The sequence below is a fragment of the Nyctereutes procyonoides genome, unplaced genomic scaffold, assembly GCF_905146905.1.
Source record: "Nyctereutes procyonoides isolate TBG_1078 unplaced genomic scaffold, NYPRO_anot_genome, whole genome shotgun sequence".
NCBI classification, from domain to species: Eukaryota; Metazoa; Chordata; class Mammalia; order Carnivora; family Canidae; genus Nyctereutes; species Nyctereutes procyonoides.
In genome coordinates, this window is record NW_026575030.1 from 21,447,773 (window position 1) to 21,468,543 (window position 20,771).

General features: G+C 49.4%; 1 protein-coding gene across 1 annotated transcript in view; it reads left to right on the forward strand.

Annotated features, from left to right (window-relative positions):
• SLC12A8 (solute carrier family 12 member 8) overlaps window positions 1–20,771 on the forward strand; it is a 134,862-nt gene that overhangs the window by 7,709 nt on the left and 106,382 nt on the right. The window contains exons 3-4 of the mRNA XM_055316244.1: window positions 16,366–16,512; window positions 20,537–20,728. Coding sequence (XP_055172219.1) covers window positions 16,366–16,512; window positions 20,537–20,728 — 339 coding nt within the window. The remainder of the gene's footprint in view (window positions 1–16,365; window positions 16,513–20,536; window positions 20,729–20,771) is intronic.

Genomic DNA, 20,771 nt, shown 5'->3' on the forward strand with positions numbered 1-20,771 from the left:
AGGCGCCCCCAATTCTTCACTGAAATTAAGTGGGATCCTGTCACTGGTACCCACAGGATGTTCATTCATAGAGGGGATTGAGTGATGACGTGTAGAGGCCAATGGCATTGAAGGACCCTCTTGTATTTCCCAGAAGAAGAGGGGGGGATCCCATGCCACACACGGCCACAGTGGAAGTATAAGATTCTAGGCCAGAGGCAGAAGCAGGAGCAAGAGGAAAGCCTGAGCCATAACCTCTATTGGGCTTCCCATGGGAAAATCAGGGCAAGGGAGTTGAGGATTGTCTAGTTGGAATAGTCCTGGTGGGCTTCAGGCTACGGGGATGCTCTCTAGTTGCCTGGTGCCTGCCCTGCGACGGTTTAGACAGAGGAGACAGAGGAGACGTTGGCTTGGTGTGTGAAGGTTAGATAAAAAGGGGAGGATTGCGGGGGGGGGGGGGGGGGGGCAGACTCCGAAGTGGTGGGTTTGCATATGAAAGGCGTGCTCCTGGCCAGCCTTCTGCTATCTCTGAGAATCATGTAACCCTGGGGAGGGGTCAATCTTCCTTTAGCATGCAAGATTTTTTTTAGGTGTTATAATATTATAAGATATAGAAAAGAAAAAATACAATCAATACATTCTGCCTAGGGGTGCCTAGCTGGCTCAGGTGGAAGAGCATGCGACTCTTCACCTCAGGGTTGCAAGTTCGAGCCCCTCACTGGGTGTAGAGATGACTTAACTAACTAACCAATGAACTGAATAATTCTGCTTCGCTGGGAATGGATTGACTAGGAGACTTTAAAACTTCTTACTGCCTTAGGGTACCATTTATCCATGGCCAGATTCAGAGAAAATACAGTCCTTGCCATCTTGTAATAGGTTGAGGCTTGCAAGGAGAGCCCTATGAGGCTGACATACTATTCTTGTAATTTGGGGGAGGTGCCACTAGGTGGTGCTTCCACCCTGGTCTGGCCTGATTGAATGTCCTGACTTCCTGCGGGGTGGATATTTTTCCATTCATTTTATCCTTTCTCTGACCCAAATATATCTCTTTGGGAAAACAGTTTGAATACTACATAGTTCTATATTCACAAAACAATATTAAATAATTGTAGTAAGATTTAAAGGAATACACATGTCTCTTACACATGTGTAAGACATACACATAATTCAGTTTATTTTTAAAAATATTTTATTTATTTATTCATGAGAGACGGGGGGGGGGTGGGCAGAGACACAGGCAGAGGGAGAAGCAGGCTCCATGCAGGGAGACCCATGCCGGACTCGATCCTGGGTCTCCAGGATCATGCCCTGGCTTGAAGGCAGGTGCTAAACCGCTGAGCCACCAGGGATCCCCCATACACATAATTCAATATCTCTTTTTGCTCTTCAGTCATTATCAAGTATAAATGAATCTGATTCTTAAATTTTTTCCCCTGAGTTTTAATACCTAATCAAAGGACAATGGGGTCTGTAGTGATGGTGGTGGGCTTTCGAATAGTTGGGCGAAGTCTCCCCTAGGTAGCACCAGTGTGGGCTCTATGGTTCCAAGAAAAGAATGTTTCCGCTTCTCAGGAGAAAGGTCCCATTTACATTTCCTTTGTTTTTATTTTGGTGTGTGCATGTTTTCTTCACAGGCAGAAACAAAGAGAAAAAGATAGTGGTGTAAGAAGCCCTGGTCTGTGTAAAAAAAAAAAAAAAAAAAAAAAAAAAAAAAAAAGAAAGAAAGAAATCTACCGTGTTCTTTTCCTAAACAGTCCCTGTAAGCAGTTATAGGATTTAGGTGCTTTCTGATGAACTGGCAGCAGTGGTGGCCTAGCAACCCTCACTAGGCCAAAAATAGTTATGTCTGATGTGATGATAAATTTGCTCTCACGTGAATCCCAGTGTTTATAGAATTTAACTTAAAGCAGAAAGCCATGACTCAGTAACTTTCCCTGCTTATTTTAGGCATTTATATCAGTCAAGAACAGCACAAAGCAAAAACAAATTATAATTTCTCTTAAAAGATACACAGATTTTAAGAGCAGGCATTAATTTTACAAAAGTCTTCACTATCTTTAAGGATCCTATTCATGCAACACATTTAACATGTGATCCAAACCGTGGGCATCTTTTGGCACTGCAAAAAAATGAAGTTGAGCTAAAAACAGGATTACTAACTCTAGGACAGCACAAAAACCTTTTCTATTTTAAAAATATTTCTAATAATGTGATAATATTTTCTCTACATAAAAAATAAGTATTTTTTTTAATCACAGAAGTACTCCACGCATGCAGTAAAAAAACAATTCAGACAATTGAGTGGTATAAAATTAAAAGCTTTCACCCACACTTTTCAGAGACTTTCACTACTTATGGTTTCTGGTTTTCATTTCCCTTAAGTCATATATTTGGACCTCAGTTTCTTGACCAAGTTATCATGTATTAGCCCTTTACTTATTGCTTCCTGAGCTGAAAAAAAAAAGTCATTGGCACATTTACTCTTCTGTTTCCCTCATTTCATTTCTAATTTTTTGTTAGTTGGATTATTATTTTTATATTGTCGAGGTTTATAAAATTTGTATCTTTTCCTATAATCATAATGAACACTTCCACATTTGTAAGGATTGGTTGTAAAAGTTTAAAACCTAGAAATATCTTTTACGACAGCGAGATGTGTGTGTTTAACTGAATCACCAAGTGACATTATTGGACTCGTGGAGAAGAAAACGTCATATTAAATTATTAAAGCTTTGCTACTCTGAGCAAAAGGCTCTTCATCTCTTTCATGGTTTTTTTTCTTCTGGCTCCTGCATGGCTATTGCTCACTCTTACTCCTTCTCTTTCTCTTTCTCTCTCTCTCTCTTTCATTCTTTCTTTCTTTTCCTTCCTCCCTTCCTTTCTTCCTTCTCTTTCTTTCTAGATTTGATTTAGTTATTTGAGAGCATGAGCAGGGGGCAGAGGGAGAGGGGGAGGGAGAAGCAGACTCCCCGCTGACCAGCGAGCTTGAACTAACTCAAGCTTGATCCCAGGACTGACTGGGCCACCCATGTGCCCCCAACTACAGCTGTTTCTTATGTCGAATATCCCCCTGTTTTGTGATTCTTGTCTTTTTTTGGGTCACGGTAATTTTTTTCACACTTGGACCAGTGGTAGTAAATTACTCTTGCCTTGTCTAATTGTGGAACTGCAGGAGGCCAAATTTTTGTCGTGTATTTCAAAAACAATACGTTATAACAGACTGAATGCAGAAGTAGATAGGTGAATCCAGCTGTCTTCTATCAGAGCAGACATTAGAATGATCTGCAAAATGTATAACAAGGCCTCTTTTCATTAAATGTTTTTGTTTTGGACAGTAGTTTTTTCTCATGAGAATTGGGCATTTATTTGAACAGATAATGAGCTTATTACTATTACATTTAAATGATTAATAAATATTTAAAAATATCTCCCTTTAAATTTCTAATATAGTCAATTTTTTAAAAAAGATTCTATTTATTTATTCATGAGAGACACACAGAGAGAGGCAGAGACACAGGCAGAGGGAGAAGCAGACTCCATGCAGGGAGCCTGATGTGGAACTTGATCCCGGGTCTCCAGGATCAGGCCCTGGGCTGAAGGCAGGCGCTAAACCGCTGAGCCACCCAGGGATCCCCTAATATGGTAAATATTGATAGATATAACACACATAAACAAAGCTCTTTGGGATCCTCAATGATGTGGGAAACAAAGGCAAAAGAAAAGATTACATTTCCTTCCTGCCTACAGCCTACTGACAACTCCTTGAAACAGGCAGAGGGACCTTTCTCTAGGAGCTCAACTGCCTGGATGTTAATACTTTGGTAAAGGCAAAAGGCAATTTAGCCTAACATTATCCCCACCTCCAGGATCCTGTAAGTCTACTTTAACATACGAAAATTCCTTTGGAAATTATCTTTATCCTCCAAAGTACATGTTAGCAATCATCCTCAGGCATATGGCCCACTGATACACATCTGAAGGTTCTCATGACCAAGGTTTTACTAGACAGTAATAAATGACTTTTCCTGTTATTTTATTTTTTAGATTTTATTTATTTCTTTGAGAGAGAGAGCACACAAGCAAGGAGAGGGGCAGAGGGAAAAGGAGAAACAGACTCCCTGTTAAGCAGGGAGCCCAACACGAAGCTCCATCCCAGCACCCTGGGATCATGATCTGAGCTGAAGGCAGATGCTTAACTGACCAAGCCACCCAGGTGCCCCAATAAATGACTTTTCCCAACAACACCTAGTCCCCTGAAAGTCCTGGAAACCCTGCTTCCAAATTCCTTAGACTTATGCTATCCCTAACCCCCTCCTACTTGAAAATATATCATTGCCACCCCTCATTAACCCCCATGCAGCTCTTTCAACCCATGGTTCCAGTCCCCGTGCTTTAATAAAACCACATTTTTGCTGAAGATATGTCTAGAAACAATTCTTGAGAATTTTTTCTCGACATTTGCTCCAAACTCCAACATTTCCACATCACTCAATAATTTTTAAGAATGTAAAGGGGCCTTGAGACCAAAACATTTGAGAACAGCTGTTTTAGGGATTAAGTGTACATTTCTAACTTTTCACAGTTTATTTGGAGTCAAATACTATACCACTTCACTGTAAGATGTAGGAACCCGGCAACCACAAGGGCCATTTACCACCCGCCTCTTTGGGGCTGTAAGTGCCCTCTATGTCATTTCCACACATATGACAAAACCTTCAAGGTCATGTTATGCCCCATGGTTTCCCTGCTCATGTCCACACCCTGGATGAGCTGACTCGGAATTTGGAGCTTCTCAGGTTCCTTGGAAGACTGCTCTTCTCTTGGCTGCCCTGCTTCTCCCTCCTTTGCTTTTTCTTCCCCCCTCCAAGCCCATCTTAGGGATTTCCTCAAACGTCTGATCGACTGGTGGCACTTGTTCTTATTTCCTTTCCAGCTATTAAGTATAGTTTTATACTTAAAAAACCCCACAACTTTTCTGTCATTTTCATGGTAATTTGGAAGGTATAGAAGTGCTTTTTGTGCCATCTTACAAGAGGTGCCTAACGTTACTTTCTAAAGCACATTTCTTTCATTCATTCACTCATTCATTCTGCTAGCTCACATATAGTAAAAATCAGTTTCATGTTGAGCACGAGAGTGTACAAGCTATTTTTTAAATAAGTGCCTGGGCTCCTTGCATAAAATGCAGTCTTTATCGAACATATTTATTTATTTTTAAACTTTTAACAGGTTGGTAAAATTTCACAATCATAGAAAGTTGCAATAGTACAAAGAATGCCCATATAGTTTTTTTTCTTTAAGGTTTTATTCATTTATTTGAGAGAGAGAGCATGCACACAAGCAGGGGCAGGTGTGCTGGGCAGAAGCAGACTCCCCACTGAACCCCTATCTCAGCAGGGCTGAGACCATGGGTGAGCCAAAGTTAGATGCTTAACCAACTGAGCCACCCAGGTGCCCCAAGAATGGCCATATACTCTTGACTCAGATTTACCAGTTGTTAACATTTTGTTCTTTGGCTTATCATTAGTATGCCCTCTCTGTTTCTATTCCATTTGTATATATATTTGTCAATATATTCCAATATATATTATATTCTATATTTTCCCACGAAGGCATTTGAAAGTAATTTGTACACATCATGTACCCCTATCCATGAATTTTTCAGTGTGTTTCCTTTTTTTTTTTTTTTCAGTGTGTGTTTCCTAAGAGTGAGAATGTTCTTTCACCTAACTGTGGTGGATTTATCGAGATCAGGAAATGTAACATTGGTATTTTCTATTATCTAATCCACAGTTCCACATTCCAGTTTTGTCAGTTTTTCCCCTGATATCCTCTGGCATTTCTCCCCTGGGCCCAGGGTCCGGTCCAGGACAACACATTGCACTCGGCCGTCATGTCCTACTCTTCTTTAATCTGGAAATGTCGGGATGCCTGGGTGGTTCAGTGGTTGAGCGACTGTCTGCCTGTGGCCCAGCGTGTGATCCCGGGATCTGGGATCGAGTCCCACGTCGGGCTCCCTGCAGGGAGCCTGCTTCTCTCTCTGCCTGTGTCTCTGCCTCTCTTTCTCTCTCTTTCTGTCTCATGAATAAATAAGTAAAATCTTGAGAAAAAAATCAGGAAATGTTACTTAGGTTTTCTTGGTCTTGTCATGACATTTTTTGAAGAACACAAGCCAGTTATTTTGTAGAACATCCCTCAGTTGGGGACATGACCCTTCGCGATTAGATTTAGGTTTTGTATTTTTGTCAGAAATACCCTAGAAATAATAGTTGTGTTCTTCTCCAGAAGGTACAGGATTTCCATTTGTCCCAGTATTGGGGATGCTAACTTTGGTTACTTATTTAAGGTGGTGTCTGCTAAGTTAATCCATTCTAAAGTTACTGACTTCCCTTTGTATTGATAAACAATTTGTTGGGAATACTTTGAGACTATGGAAATATCCTGTTCCTCATCACTGGTGTTAGTATCCATGGATAATTCCTGACACCATCAGTTATTACTGTGATGGTTGCAAAAATGGTGGTTCTTCTGACACCGCCCTCCCCACATATATTAATTGGTCTTCTTCTATAAAGAAAGACTTTCCCTTCTTCCTCATATTTTAATTTATTCCGTTCTTTATATCTGTATGGACTCAGATTCTTACTTTGTTACATAAATATTCCATTGCAATTATTATTTTGATGCTCAAATTATCTCAGAGTTGGCCATTGGGAGTCCCTTCAAGCTGGCTCCTATATCTTTTCATTATATCTGGAACCTTTTTTAAAAAAATTTTTTAGCACTTTCTTGCTTTCTGGCATAGCATATTCCAGGCTCATTTTGTACTTTCTCTTCCCCAGTCCTGAGTCAGGCATTTTTCCAAAAAGTCTTGGTTTCTTACAGTGAGGAATGATGTTTAAGACCAAGATCTGGGTACTGGGTATGTTCTTGGCTACTGAGGTATCTTTGCCTTCAGGTGGGCAGAGAGAAGGAATGTAAACACACACACACACACACACACACACACCCAGTACTATATTTTTCTATCTATATTAAAAACCGCAAATTGAAACCGATACCTCTCATCCTAGTCCATCACCGCAGGGGTCATTCTTCCCCTCATCTCCCTTTCTTTAGCTGTAACTCCCTTCTCCAACAGCAAGAAACTGAACTCTCATATATATTTACTTATTTGCTCAATCCTACAATTCATGGAAAGTAGATTCAGAATGGATAACTCCTGCCTGTAAAAAACACAACTTTCTATCTAGAGTTTAATATTTGTAGTTATTTTTGCCTTTAGACTGAGGGTACACAGACAAAGAACCATGTTTAGAAGGTATTCTGGTGAGTTCTTTTCTCACCTTCGGGGTTATGTTACTCGTTGGAAATGCAGTTAGGATAACTTGTTTCTCTTTGCAGTCTAATTTTTCTCTCATCCTGGTTGATATGATTTGACTTTGAGTATGCGAAACATTAATGTGATTCCAAAAGTCAGAACAAACGTAACAGTTTTTTTTAACAGATATAATATTGGCTGATCCACTGATGCACCCAGAAGAATAATCCTTTTGCAGTTGATTTTTGGCTGGTTTGCCTCCTGAGGGAGGACGTTAGGGTCCATGTTGCTCCTTGCAAAGTGAAACTCAAGTAGACTCTCTAGTGGCAGCCTGAGTCCTGCAAGAAGGGCTCTGTCCTTTTGCCAAGGAGGCTGGGAAGGGCAGGGGATGCTTGTGTTTAGGTGGCCGAGGCATCACTGCTGCCATTTGTGGGAGGGAATCAGGGGTCCAGAGCCCTGTGTCTCTGGGCTCCACGGCGGACAGAAGAAGCTATACTGGGGAAGGCCCTTCTGTGTCGTCCCAGGAGGCAGGACATCGGCAGTGTGTTTGTGTGTTTGAGGGTCTTGGCACTCCTGGGATTCTTGAGTTGTGTGACCAGCTTGGACCTCGGCAGGTTCTCAGCCTTGGATAAGGATTAGGTTGCACAGGCGTGGAAAAACCATAGATTAAGCATGTGGGAACTGCTGTTTGTAGACCTTGGCTTTTGAACGAGGTCTGTGGCAGGAGAGACCCACGTTGCCACGAAGCTCTCACAGTTCCAGCAACACTTAAATCAATATTGACCGAGGGCGCTGCCCAGATTTGAATCCAGGGAAATCAGACTTTGACCACTACACACGGGTCCTCCCCTCCTCTGCTGCGGGGCCATTGCCTTTCCTAGCATCAGCCAGGGGTGACAGGACAGTCACCGGATGTGCATGCTAGCAGGAGCTGGTGCCCCCAGTGCGACTCTGGGCAGGGCTTGGGAAGGGAGCTCTCAGGGCTGGCCTACGGAGCCAGGGTCTACGCGAAACATGAGGACAAGGGGCGGGCGGTAGAGAATGCGTGGTCCGCAAGACCCCTTTTCTCTCTCTTCCTCCCGACATCCCCGATGGGACCCTCACCCACATTTAAGATCGTGCGTTTGGCTTCATGCTTCCAAAAAGCTTTCACAATTACCGTCTCATGTAAACTGTACAGACCCCACGATGCAGTACGTGGCTGTGGGCGGCCTCTGCAGACCACGCAGGTGGGCGGCCCGGCCCAGCTCCTGCCTGCGGTGCCCGTCAGGCGGGGGGGACAGCCGGGGACCCCCTCTGCTCGCGGCACCACGGGGCAGCGGAGCCTGGCGTAGTCTCTGCTGGGTAATTAAGGAGTCGTCGGCTCTCAGCAAGCAAAGCGCAGGCTCCCCCGTGCCCATTCCGGAGGCACCAGCCCTGGGGGCCCTGTGTCTACAGGGCGGGATGGGCCTCGTCGTGCTCTGACCCTCCCCTGCCTGAGTGAGCAGCAGCACTTTCTCACCTGGTCTCTTCCCTCCCGCTGCCGGAAGAAAGCAAAGGTGTCAGCTCACATCTGACGTGTGTTTCCTGGCGGGCGGCCTGTCGGAGGCGGCCGCCGGGGCCCTGGGCACGTGCACACGCGGCAGGCGGGGCGTCTCCTGGCCTGGGCACCGTTCAGGGACGGGTTCCCCGGCCTCCCGGGCACCTTGCTCGAGCGTGCAGGGCCCCGGGCGCGGGAGGAGGAGGCCTGTCTCTGACCCGCCACAGGCAGCAGGCCCGGGCCCTGAGGACGAGGCCTGGCCTCTCTCCCGTGCTGGGAGGCGACAGACGACAGCCGTTGCCACGAGCGGCCGAAGGTGGATGTGCCGCGGAAGACAGGACCTGCCACGAGCGTGTTTGCGGTGCCCGTTCTGAGGCTTTTGTTTGTGACTCTGCTTCATCCTCTCTCAGCCTCTGCTCTGCTTCCCGGCAGACGCCGCCGCACCAGGCCCAGCCACTAGGCCTCCCCAAGCCTGCTCCGTCTGGGTCAGGGATGCCGAGGGAGGCTTTTGTTATTCTTGAACAGACGCCCAGACGCCCGGGGCCCAGATCTGAGGCCAGTGAGGCCCTACGAGGGCTCTCAGAGCTGGGACCACACCTCTGGAGCTGCTCACCTGGGCCAGGCCGCCCTGGCCCTCACGAGCATCTGAGCATCTTGGTGCCTCGGGGGATGGGCAGGGACTGGGGGGCCACCTGTGTCACTCTCGGCGGAAGGAATAAGAAGACTGCTGTTCAGCTGCAGGGGCCTCGGGGGGGCGAGGGATCCCAGGTGTTCCTTTCATCAGTTTCCAGGGGCTGAGGGCAGCATAGCGGGTGATCACTCCTCTGTGGCCCTGAGCAATGTCAAGACCTCCCCCCGCCCCTGCCCCGGGACCGAGCCCCTGAGCCAGAGTGAGGACGTGATTCTGAGGAATGATAGTGATGAGCCTCCGAACCAGTGCTATTCCTCTTCTCAGTGGACAAAGCCACAGACAGAGCATCTTTGGCGTAGGTATGGCCAGCGGTGGCTTGAATGGGGCTGGTCCTGTGGCCCTGGATCAGCACCCAGCATCCGGGCAGGGAGCACTCCTCCGTTCAGCCTGGTGGGCCGTGGCCTTCCCCCTCCCCAGCTGCCCGCTTCCCAGAGCCTGGCTGCTCTCACAGCCACTCCCCTGGGCACACGATGCCAGAGCCCCCGGCTGAGGGGAGACATGAGCCCTTGTAGGTCTCCTCCAGGAAGACAGACGCGGCCCAGCCTAAGGAGTGTGCGGCGTGGAGGATGGCTGCAAACAGGAGTCCTCTTCAGTCGGCCTCCCGGCCCAGCCTGCGGTAAGGAAAGGAGTTCCTCCCCGATCGTGGACCTGCCCGTGCCTGTCTTGCAAATGAAAAAAGCAGGTCTCCACAGAGAATAAATCTGTTCTTTCATGGAACTTCAATTTAAAGAAGAGAATTCCTTTCCTTCTTCCTAAACCTGCTCATGACTTACCGCCGTGAATCTAGAGGGTCTACAGACTGCGCCATCCTTTCTCTTTCCATCATCAAAGAGGACTGTGTCCAAAGAAAAGTTCTGTTCTCCTGCAAACTGTCCATTTCCCTTCCTTGGCACCTGTGTCTAATGTCTAATGGCCGTGGTTTTCACACTCAGCGAATCCCCAGCGTTTGAAATGGTTAAAACTGCAGTTGGGGGAGGGAGACCGTAGAGGCCTGCCTGCTGGTTCATTTCCCCCTCCCTGCACCCACTGTCCTCCCCCTTAGACATCACAGTCCTCTCACCCTCCACCCGCAGGGTCTTTCAAACCAAGACTGACCACGTGATACCATATGGGGTTGCCTCGTTTTGCCAACTGAATGGAGATACCAGGAACGAGCCCGAAGCTTTCTAGCCTCACCCATTCTGTGGTCAACTTCACTGCTTCCCCCACCAAAAACAAAACGAAAGGGGTGGGCAAGACCCATTGAGAAAGGGTTGAGGCTGGGCATTGCCTGCATCCTCAAGGTCTGGAAGGAAGCTGGAAGTCTCGGAAGGCCTTCACAAATGAAACGCTGTCACTTGGAAATTTTGACTCTTTGGTTCTAAACACAAGTGATTCTAAACGGAACTGCTAAAATATCTAAGAACTAACTTATTGGAAGTTAGTTTGTTAGCAAGCTGCCCCGTCCTGATCTGGCTCAAGGGCAAGTTCTGCGTCCAGAGCATTTCCGAGATGAATGAGTTTTTCTGCCTCACTCTGAGGATGAGAACTCTGGCATCTGACGCCCCACAGATGTTCATCTGGACTTTGGCAGCACCTTACAGCCTTCCACAGGGGCCCAGCTGGCTTCTACAAACAATGCAACCTTTCCTTCAGCTATCTAACTGTTAAGTGACATCTGGGAGCTCTTAGCTTTTTTTTTTTTTTTTTTTTTTTTTTTATCCCAGCACAGAGCTGTTGGGGCCACCCATGTGGATCCCCACAGCATCTTAGGCAAATGGGAGATGAAAGACAAGACTTGGTCCCTGATGTGGCAGGAGGACCTCCCTGCAAATGGTTCAGACCGAAGGACACATTTCTCCAAATCATCCATTTCTCCAGTCTAGTAGACAGACTTGTGTCCAGCGTAAACGTGGCACTTAGCCTGGGGCAACCACAGAAGCCCTTCCTGTCAGTGATCCCCATCACAGCACCCCACTTGCTCCCGTGTAATAGCTGAGCTAAATAATTAAACTAGTTTTTTGGATTACATTCTTTTTTTTTTTTTTTTTTTTTTTTAATTTACGATAGTCATACAGAGAGAGAGAGAGGCAGAGACACAGGCAGAGGGAGAAGCAGGCTCCATGCACCGGGAGCCCGACGTGGGACTCGATCCCGGGTCTCCAGGATCGCGCCCTGGGCCAAAGGCAGGCGCCAAACCGCTGCGCCACCCAGGGATCCCAGTTTTTTGGATTAAAAAAAAAAAAGGATAGCTCAGAACAGTCCGACTGTCACCTGCCATAATCCCCCCCTTTTTTTTAAAGATTTTATCTGTTTATTCATGAGAGACAGAGAGAGAGAGAGAGGCAGAGACACAGGCAGAGGGAGAAGCAGGCTCCATGCAGGGAGCCCGACGCGGGACTCGATCCCAGGACCCCGGGGTCACGCCCCGAGCTGAAGGCGGCGCTAAACCCTTAGCCCCCTGGGCTGCCCAGCTGCCATAACCCTAGCTGTTCTACATTCTCCTGCTCCCAGTGACTGGGTAGAGGTGCAAAGGGAGAGTCTTGAGTCACAGCCTTTGTGGTAGGACGCATCTGAGATGTGAGGGGATTCCTTACCCTCCCATAAAGGGGGTAATTGGGTGTGAAGTTCCAGAGTGTGGGGGAGAAGCTGATCTTCTGTTCTCCTGTCCGATGTCTGCTTGGGTTGCAGGCTCAGGGCTCTGTCCTCAGCCTGTCCGGGCAGGAGCAAAGGGGAATTGGAAAAAGCTGGCAGGGCAGAGAGAGAGCAGGGTTGTGGAGTAGCCAGTTGTGATACTGTGATTTAGAATAAGAAATATGCATTTGGCTTTTCTCTCCATTCCTGGCAGGGAGCTCCTAAAGCCCTCGGAATTTCTTAAGTGATAAGAGTGATAAGGGTATCTGGATATTCCTACCAATCCCCTTTCAACCACAACGGGGTTTAGTCAATAAGGTGACTTTTGGAAAGCACCTAAGCATGGGATCTGGTTGCCAGAAGAACCAACCATGATGAGAGGGTTGGAACTTTCAGGGGGAAACGTGGGGATTGGAGATGGAGTCAGTTGCCAACAGCTAATGATTTAATCAATGTATGTAATGAGGTCTCCATAAAACCCCAAAATAATGAGGTCTGCAGAGCTTCCAGGCTGGTGGATGTGTGCAGATTTGGGGAGGGTGATGTGCCTGGAGAGAGCTTGGAAGCCACCTGCTTTTCCCCCGTGGGCATCTCTCCTGTTGGCTGCTCCTGGGCTATATCCTTTGTAACATAGTGGTAATCTAGAATGTAAAGTGTTTCTCTGAATTCTGTGAGACGTTCTAGCAAATTAATCAAAGCCAAGGAAGGTGTCATGGGAACTTCCAATTTATAGGCAGTTGCTCAGAAGCACAGGTGACAATCTGACCTCGTGACTGGCATCCGGAGTGAGAGGAGGGGGAGGTTTGAGTAGTCTTGGGGGACAGCCCTTAACCTGTGGGACCTGACCCCATTTCCAGATAGATAATACCAGAATTGAGCTGAATCAGAGGACACCAGCTGGCGCTGGAGAACTGCTTGGTATGAGGGGGGAGACCCACACCTCAGAACTGGTTTCAGAATTGTACCAGCCGTAGGCCCAGCGGTCACTCTGCAAGGCTGCTGGTTTGGGTGGTCTTGCTGGTGGTCTCCTGGTTTGCCCACAGTGGGCCAGTGGCAGAGGCGGGGGGTGGGGTGGGCAGCCCCGAAGTGGTGCAGCTGCAGGATGTGGTGGAGAAGGGCACCAGGGCCGCCTCCATGTTGGCATCAGTGTGGGGGGGGGGCTGGGAGAGAGCCCCGGGGGTCTCTGTACTACTGCTTAGGAGTTACCCCAGGGTTCCCCGTTCCTTAGCTTGTCTTCTTTCCCTTTTTCTGTGTGTTTGTTTCTTCTTCCTTCTCTCTCTCTCCCTGGGCTTATGCTGCTCTCTCTTTCTCTCTCTCCCTCTTTCCCTAAGAACCTCAGGGTTGCAGCCTTGGGGTGAAACACAGCCAGGCTCTTCCTTCTGGTCTCTGATGAGCAAGCAGGCCCTGGGAAGACTTGCTTTCCTTTGTCACTTGGTAAGAAAAGGTAGGTGCGTTCCCCCGAGCACCCTGAGATAAGCTGCCATGGCCTGGCCACCAGACGGCCACCCAACCCGTTTTAAACCACTTCTATTTTCGTTCTCGGAGGGCAGAGTCTCCTAAAGCTTCTGGCCCATTCAGGAACCACCTTTAAGGCCGATTCAGTCCAGTGAGGTCCTGGGAGTGAAAGCTTCCCCTACGCCGTTAGGTGGACGAACACGGAAGGAAAGGAAGCGGCCTTCAGGGTGGACAGGCGAGGCTGGAGCACGCGGACCAGGATTCCCCACTTCAGGATGGGAGGCCCAGGGGTGAGGCCTGCACACCTCAGCCAAGTTTGGGGTGTCGGCAATGGGGGCCGAAAGAATTGACTTCTAGGCAAGAAAAGGGCACAAAATCCGAGGCGCAGGGCCGGGCACAGATTTTAGAGTCGGGCACGGGGGATTCAAACCCAGTGCGGACTGCCGGCTGTGCTGTCTGTCCTTCCGGTGTCCTTCCCTTGCTCCACACCGGGGCCCTCTCCCTGCCTGCCCCCACCCAGGTGGTGTGGTGAGGATCAAGGCAGAGGAGGGATGTGGAAGGTGAGAGCACTCTCGAAATCATTGCTCTCTCTTGCTGAGAGCTGCTGCTGTCACTGCTGTTACTAAGAAAGAACAGAACTGCAGCAGCCTAAGGAGAGATGGGAAATTGGGGACCCGGTCCTGAATTCAGAGATTAGGATTCTGGAAAACAATCCTACATGCACCAAAACAGGTTGCATGGGATCATTTGTTCGAGGACAAGCATAAGGTCAGCGGGGTCTGTGCTCTGAGCCACCATCGCTGTTCTCACATTTACTGACTTTCAGGAGATGCCTTATCTGCAGCCTGTGAAAGACAGATGAACAGAAATACTCACAGGTAGGGGCGCCTCGGGAGCTCAGTCGGTTAAGCATCTGCTTTCTGCTCAGGTCACGATCCTGGGGTCCTGGGACTGAGTCCCGTGTCAGGCTCCCTGCTCAATGGGGAGCCTGCTTCTCCCTCTCCCTCTGCCTGCTGCTCCCTCTGCTTGAGATCTCACTTTCTGTGTCAAATAAATAAAATCTTTTAAAGAAAGAAAGAAAGAAAAAAAAAAAAGACAGACAGACAGACACACACAGATGAAAGGAGCTCCCGCTGCATCGGTGGGGGGGTGGGGACTGGCAGGGTGTGCCCAGGAGTCTTAAGTCTTAATTGACGGCCCTGATGACTTTCTGCGGCCTCCTTTCTTGGTCTGCAAGTGAGCGCATGATGCAGGGGGGAGCAGGGGATGGGGTCCTCTCCTTTCTGACCAAGGCCCGTGGGCCTCAGCCTTTTGCCCTGGATGGGGGCGCATCCATCCATTGTGCTCAGCCATTCAGGAGCCGGGCCCCTGGGCCCCTGACCGCAGATTCTCTGTCCTATACTCTGGGTTTTTCTGCCTTCTCACTGTGTACAGACCACATGCATGGTCCAGAGACCCGCTGTGCACACTGCTTCCTAGTTGCCCCCCCCCCCCCCCCGCGAGGTGCGGCTGTGCCAGTGTGCGACACTGGAAGATCCCTGCTGTGTGCATTTATACTCCTAGCCCTAGGCCAGAGGTCAGGACGGTGAACAGCACCAGCTGCTACTAGTTGTCTTTAAGCCATTTTATTATTATTTTTTAAAGATTTTATTTATTTATACAGAGAGAGAGAAAGAGAGGCCGAGACACAGGCAGAGGGAGAAGCAGGCTCCATGCAGGGAGCCCGACGCAGGACTCGGTCCCAGAACGCCAGGATCAGGCCCTGGGCCGGAGGCGGCGCTAGACCACTGGGCCGGAGGCGGCGCTAGACCACTGGGCTGCCCTCTTTAAGCCATTTTAATATTTCCACAAGGTGGGGATCCCTGGGTGGCTCAGCGGTTTAGCACCTGTCTTTGGCCTGGGGCGTGATCCTGGAGACCCGGGATCGAGTCCCGCGTCGGGCTCCCTGCATGGAGCCTGCTTCTCTCTGTGTCTCTCATGAAGAAACAAATAAAATCTTAAAAAAAAAATTTTCTCCACAAGGTTTAGTTGTTTCAGTAAAGAGTTTCCACTGGAGTGTTTTGTTAAAGCGCCTTGGTTATTTTTGCATTGGAAAAATAAGGAAGGCATTTGTTTAACCACCTATTAGCCTCTGGTTCTAAACAGCCGCCAGGTGATGCCCTAGAATCCTGGGGAGTGGGCTGGAAGGGGCTTGGAGGTCGCTGTGGCGCTAGGGGCCAGGCATTTCCAGCAGAGGGGACTCGGTAGCAGCGTTGATTGCGGGGTGTCGGGGTTGGGGGGGGAAGAAAGTGCAAAGTCAGTCCACCCGAAGATTAGTCACTGCTGGAAGCTGCTGTCCCCTGTGGGACGGGGGGACTGCTGGTGGCCTTCCCCAGAGCTCGTGACCGCGGCCTGAGCTGGAACCTAGAGTCCCATGCTCTTCGAGACGAGACACACGGGCCTTCTCCCCACCTTCTGGGGGCCAGAGCTCAGGCCCGTGGCCACACCTCCCTGCGAGGAGGCTGGGGGGAGCAGCTCCTGAGCGGCCAGATGGAAAGGGCACACTGGCCAGTTAGTCCTTGCCCTTTGATAGGAGTCCCTGTCAGAAGAGCACAGTGAGCCTTGGGCAGAAACAATCCCAGGCCTCCGAGCGAGCGTGCACACACGTGTGTGCCCTGCAAAGGAAGGTGGATGGAGTTTCAAGCTGAGTCCCCCTCGCCCCCTCCTGCCCTGCCTCCCTTCACTTCCCCTCTCTGGCCCTCTGCGGTGCAGCAGCTGGCTGAGTTCCGCATGCTCTGTTTTCAGGGGGCGCTGGCCCAGCCCCAGCCCTGGTGGAGGAGCCGACTGTTCGTGTGGGAGCCAGTGCTGTTTGGGACCTGGGATGGCGTGTTCACATCCTGCATGATCAACATTTTTGGGGTTGTCCTCTTCCTGAGGACTGGCTGGCTGGTGGTGAGTGACGAGCTGGTGGCCCTGGAGTTTCTCGTGAGCCTGTGACACGGAGAGCTCTGCGCTCTTGGGCATCCCACAGCGCAGGCAACAGGTTTCTGAAGCACGGATGCTCCAGAAACAGGAGATGAGAAGCAAGGACACCGAATAGTTAGCACTGCTATTTAAACGAGAATCCTGAGAACCTGGGCCCCAGACAGAGGCTCCAGTGGAAGCCTCACCATGGATTTAAGTCATGACAACTCAGGAATACGAGAAATATGAGCACAGAAGTCAGGGCTCATCGTGGCTGGGACTGGAGGTGGATCACGAAGAGCAGGCTGGTGGCAATGGTGCCCCCAGGTGGGATCAGCTCCTTCACCCTCACAGTTGCCTTCCCCCACTGCCCATAGACCCTCTGTGGAAGGCTGCACATGGCCAGGCTGGGTCAGAGGTGCATGAGCTTGTGGGGGTACCATTTGCTTCTTCCCTACAGGGAATAAAGGCCTCTTCTTTGTTTCTTCTGTGAAGGCATCTTGGGACCTTCCAGGCAGATGTATGTCCTGAGGCAGGGGTCTCAGCTCCTCACACTGGGCCTTCTCCCTGGGACTTCAGTAAACTAAACAGGCTGCTTGAAACAAAAGGGTAGCCAGTCAGGAGGAGCCCCTACTGTGTTCCAGGCACGACTATGTGCCAATGGGATTATGGAATAGAAGGCCTGGTTCCTTCCCCTGGCGAGCTAACAGCCCTGCTGATTTCACATCAGGAATCCAGGTGAGGTCTCACAGCAGCGTTAAATCCCTCAGGAATGGAACAGGCTGTGAATGTAGGGTTGCTAAAGTGTCCAGGAAAGCTTCCTGGCGGAGGCATGGTTCAGCCAGGCTTTCAGAGGGGAGCTCGGTTACACAGGTGCAAGAGAGAGGGGGCCATTTGAGGTGTGGGATGTGCTAGCCAAGGTTCTTCAGGGACACAGAGCTAGTACCAATAGGAGGTAGATACCTATAAGAGATGCACAGGACATCCTATATGTATGATTGTGGGGTCTGGTGAGTCCAGGTGAGACTCAGGTAAGAATTGAGGCTGCAGGCTTGAGGCCAAAAGCTGGGAACACAGAATTTCTATGGCGCAATCTGGCCACAGGATTCTTTCTCCGCTGGGAAGCCTCAGTCTTTGTTGTTAAGACCTTCAACAGTTTGGATAAGGCCCACCTGCGTTAGGGAGAATACTGACTGTGAATGTTAATCACAGCTAAAAAAAACCCCAACACCACACATTTATAGCAAGATCTAGGCTACTGTTTGACTAAACAAATGGTCACCATAGCCTACCCAAGCTGACATAGAAAATTAACCATCACATGGGCAAATTCTGGGGCAGGAACCCTGAGCTATAGTGGGGTGGATGGGGTTCTTAGGCCCCTAAGGAGGCCTGGGTAAGGCCAGACCCTCCTGAGTGCTTGCTCTACTCCATACCTGGGTCCTTAGCTCAGGGTTCAGCCTTAGTCATGGGCTGGGTGGGTCTGGAATTTTTTTTTTATTTTTAATTAATACATGGAAAGCTTAGAGGAGGGTCAGCAACCTCCCTAGTGTGGATGCTAAGAATCCCTCCCAAACTTACAGGGGCTCCCGCTTACAAAAACACAAGGCCTCCAGCTCGGACTCCTGGTCCCGCTGGCGGATTCAGGTATCTGGGATCCACCCGTGTCTTTGCCCCTTTCCTAAAGGGCCACCTCACTGCCCAGCACCTCTGCAGCCTGTATCCAAGGGAGGCCTGTCAGTCTCCCTGCTGTGGCAGAGGAAGGGCTGGCCAGTGACAGCCAGGCCCCTGGGGGATAGTCATGGAATGGTAGAAGGAGGAAAAGGTGAGCTCTCTCTATTTTTTTTTTTTTTTTTAAGTTAGGCTCCATGCCCAACATAGGGCTCAAACTCACAACCTCGAGATCAAGAGTTGCACGCTCTACCGACTGAGCCAGCCAGGCATCCCTAAGTGCTCTCTGTTTTCTTTCTTTCTTTCTTTCTTTTTTTCTGTTTTGATTCTTAAGTCTTTAAGAGCCCTTTTTAACCCTCTCCCTGGGCTATTTTTTTTGTCTTGTCTTTTCTTTTCTCTTTTTGAGAAACGGCTATCCAGACACATCAGTTCTACCCCCAAAGTGAGAATATAGTAAGTTGCTTCCTTTTTCTATGGATGCTGTACAAATGATTCCAATGCCTAGCAGCATAAAGCAAAAACGTGTATAATCTCATAGTTTCTGTGGTCCAGGGATCCAGGGTGCAGCCCAGCTGGGTGTCTCTGGCTTAGAGTCTCTCCTGGGGCTGCAGTCAGCCTGTCAGAGCTGCAATCCCACCCAAAGGCTCTACCAGTGGAGGGTCTGCTTCCAAGAGCGCTTGCGCTGTTGTTGGCAGACCTTGTCCTGTGGGCCTCTTCCTAAGGCTGCCTCTTTACGTGTAGGTGACTTCCCTGGGATGAGCAATCTGAGAGAGCGAGAGAGCACCCAAGATGAGAGCCACAATCTTTTTTTAAAAATTAATTAATTAATTAATTAAATTTTATTTATTTATTCATGAGAGACACAGAGAGAGAGAGAGAGAGAGAGAGGCAGAGACCCAGGCAGAGGGAGAAGCAGGCTCCATGCAGGGAGCCCGACGCTGGACTCGATCCCGGGACCCGGGGTCACGCCCTGGGCTGCAGATGGCGGTAAACCGCTGGGCCACCCGGGCTGCCCCACAATCTTTTATATATCCTCATCTCAGAAGTGATATCCCTTCACTTCTGCAGTGCTCTGCTCATTAAAAGTGAGTCGCCAGGTCCACGCCCCCAACTCAAGGGCAGGAGATCACACAGAGCATGCGTGCCAGGGGCTGGGGGTCCCCGGGGGTCGCCTTTGAGGCGGCCTACCATATGAATCCATCCTTTTGCCCTGAAAATGATCTCTGTTTTTCAGCTCTGAGATGAGTTTTACCTGAAAAATCATATTTGATCATGGAAAAAAAGGCAAAATGTGAAATGGCAAAAATAAGACCGAGCTTCTAGGAGGTGGCATAAAACTCGTGTAAGGAGAGGTCATGGCCAGATGATTTTCGCATAAAGAATAAGAGCTCTAACGAATACTCTGGCAGCTCACCTATAGCTTGGAAGATGTTACAGTGGCAGTTTGGGTATGAAAACTCAAAGACTGGTGCAGGATATCATATTATCACATGCAGACAATTTGAAAGCCTGAACAAAGGAAGAAAACCGTGATTATAGGGATCCCTGGGTGGCACAGCGGTTTGGCGCCTGCCTTTGGCCCAGGGCGCGATCCTGGAGACCCGGGATCGAGTCCCACGTCGGGCTCCCGGTGCATGGAGCCTGCTTCTCCCTCTGCCTGTGTGTCTGCCTCTCTCTCTCTCTCTCTCTGTGACTATCATAAATAAATAATAAAAAGAAAGAAAAAGAAAACTGTGATTATATAATGTCATTAAAAATATAAAATCCACAAAATAAGAAACTATCTGAATAAAGCATAACCGAATAAAACAGCATCCGCTCTCTCGGTGCTCACAGCCCAGAGGTAAAGATGGGCTTGGAAGCGGACCTAGTATGATAAGTACCACATAATCTCCTGCCCTTGAGTTGGGCTTGGGCCTGGTGTCCTGAAAGAGGAAGCCCCTAAGTGCTGAGCCTTGAGTGTGGCTGTCAAGGAGTTGGAGTGAGGTGGGGGGAGCCAAAGTGGGCTGGGGGTGGGGGGGAAGGAGCACGTGACTTCCTGCTGGGGTGCAGGGATGAGAGGGACTGGGGGGTAGAGAGGGGCCTGTAAGGAGGGCCCCCCTGAGTGCCCGTTGGTGATGGGAAGTCACTGAAGAGTTGGAAGCAAGGCCATTGCCCTTCCTGGGGAATTTCTTCCAGGCCCTACTCTTGTGGGCTGGCTTTGTCCACGTGCCCCACCTCTGCCCAGCTCTTCCTCCCCTACCCCTGTTGCATCCCTGAGGTGTGGGGGGAGGTGGTCAGTGCTCCTGGGAGGGCCCCCCTGTCCTAACCCCCCGCCTTGCTCCTTGCTGTTCTGTTGCAGGGAAACACAGGAGTGCTAATGGGCATGTTTTTGGTGTCCTTCGTCGTCCTGGTGGCCCTCGTCACTGTGCTGTCCGGCATCGGTGTTGGGGAGCACTGTGGTGTTGGCAGTGGGGGTGTCTATTCGATGATCTCCTCGGTCCTCGGTGGGCAGACCGGAGGCACGATTGGGCTGCTGTATGTGTTTGGACAGGTGAGCCTGGGCAGCCGGGGCAGGGGAGCTGTGCCCACAGGCC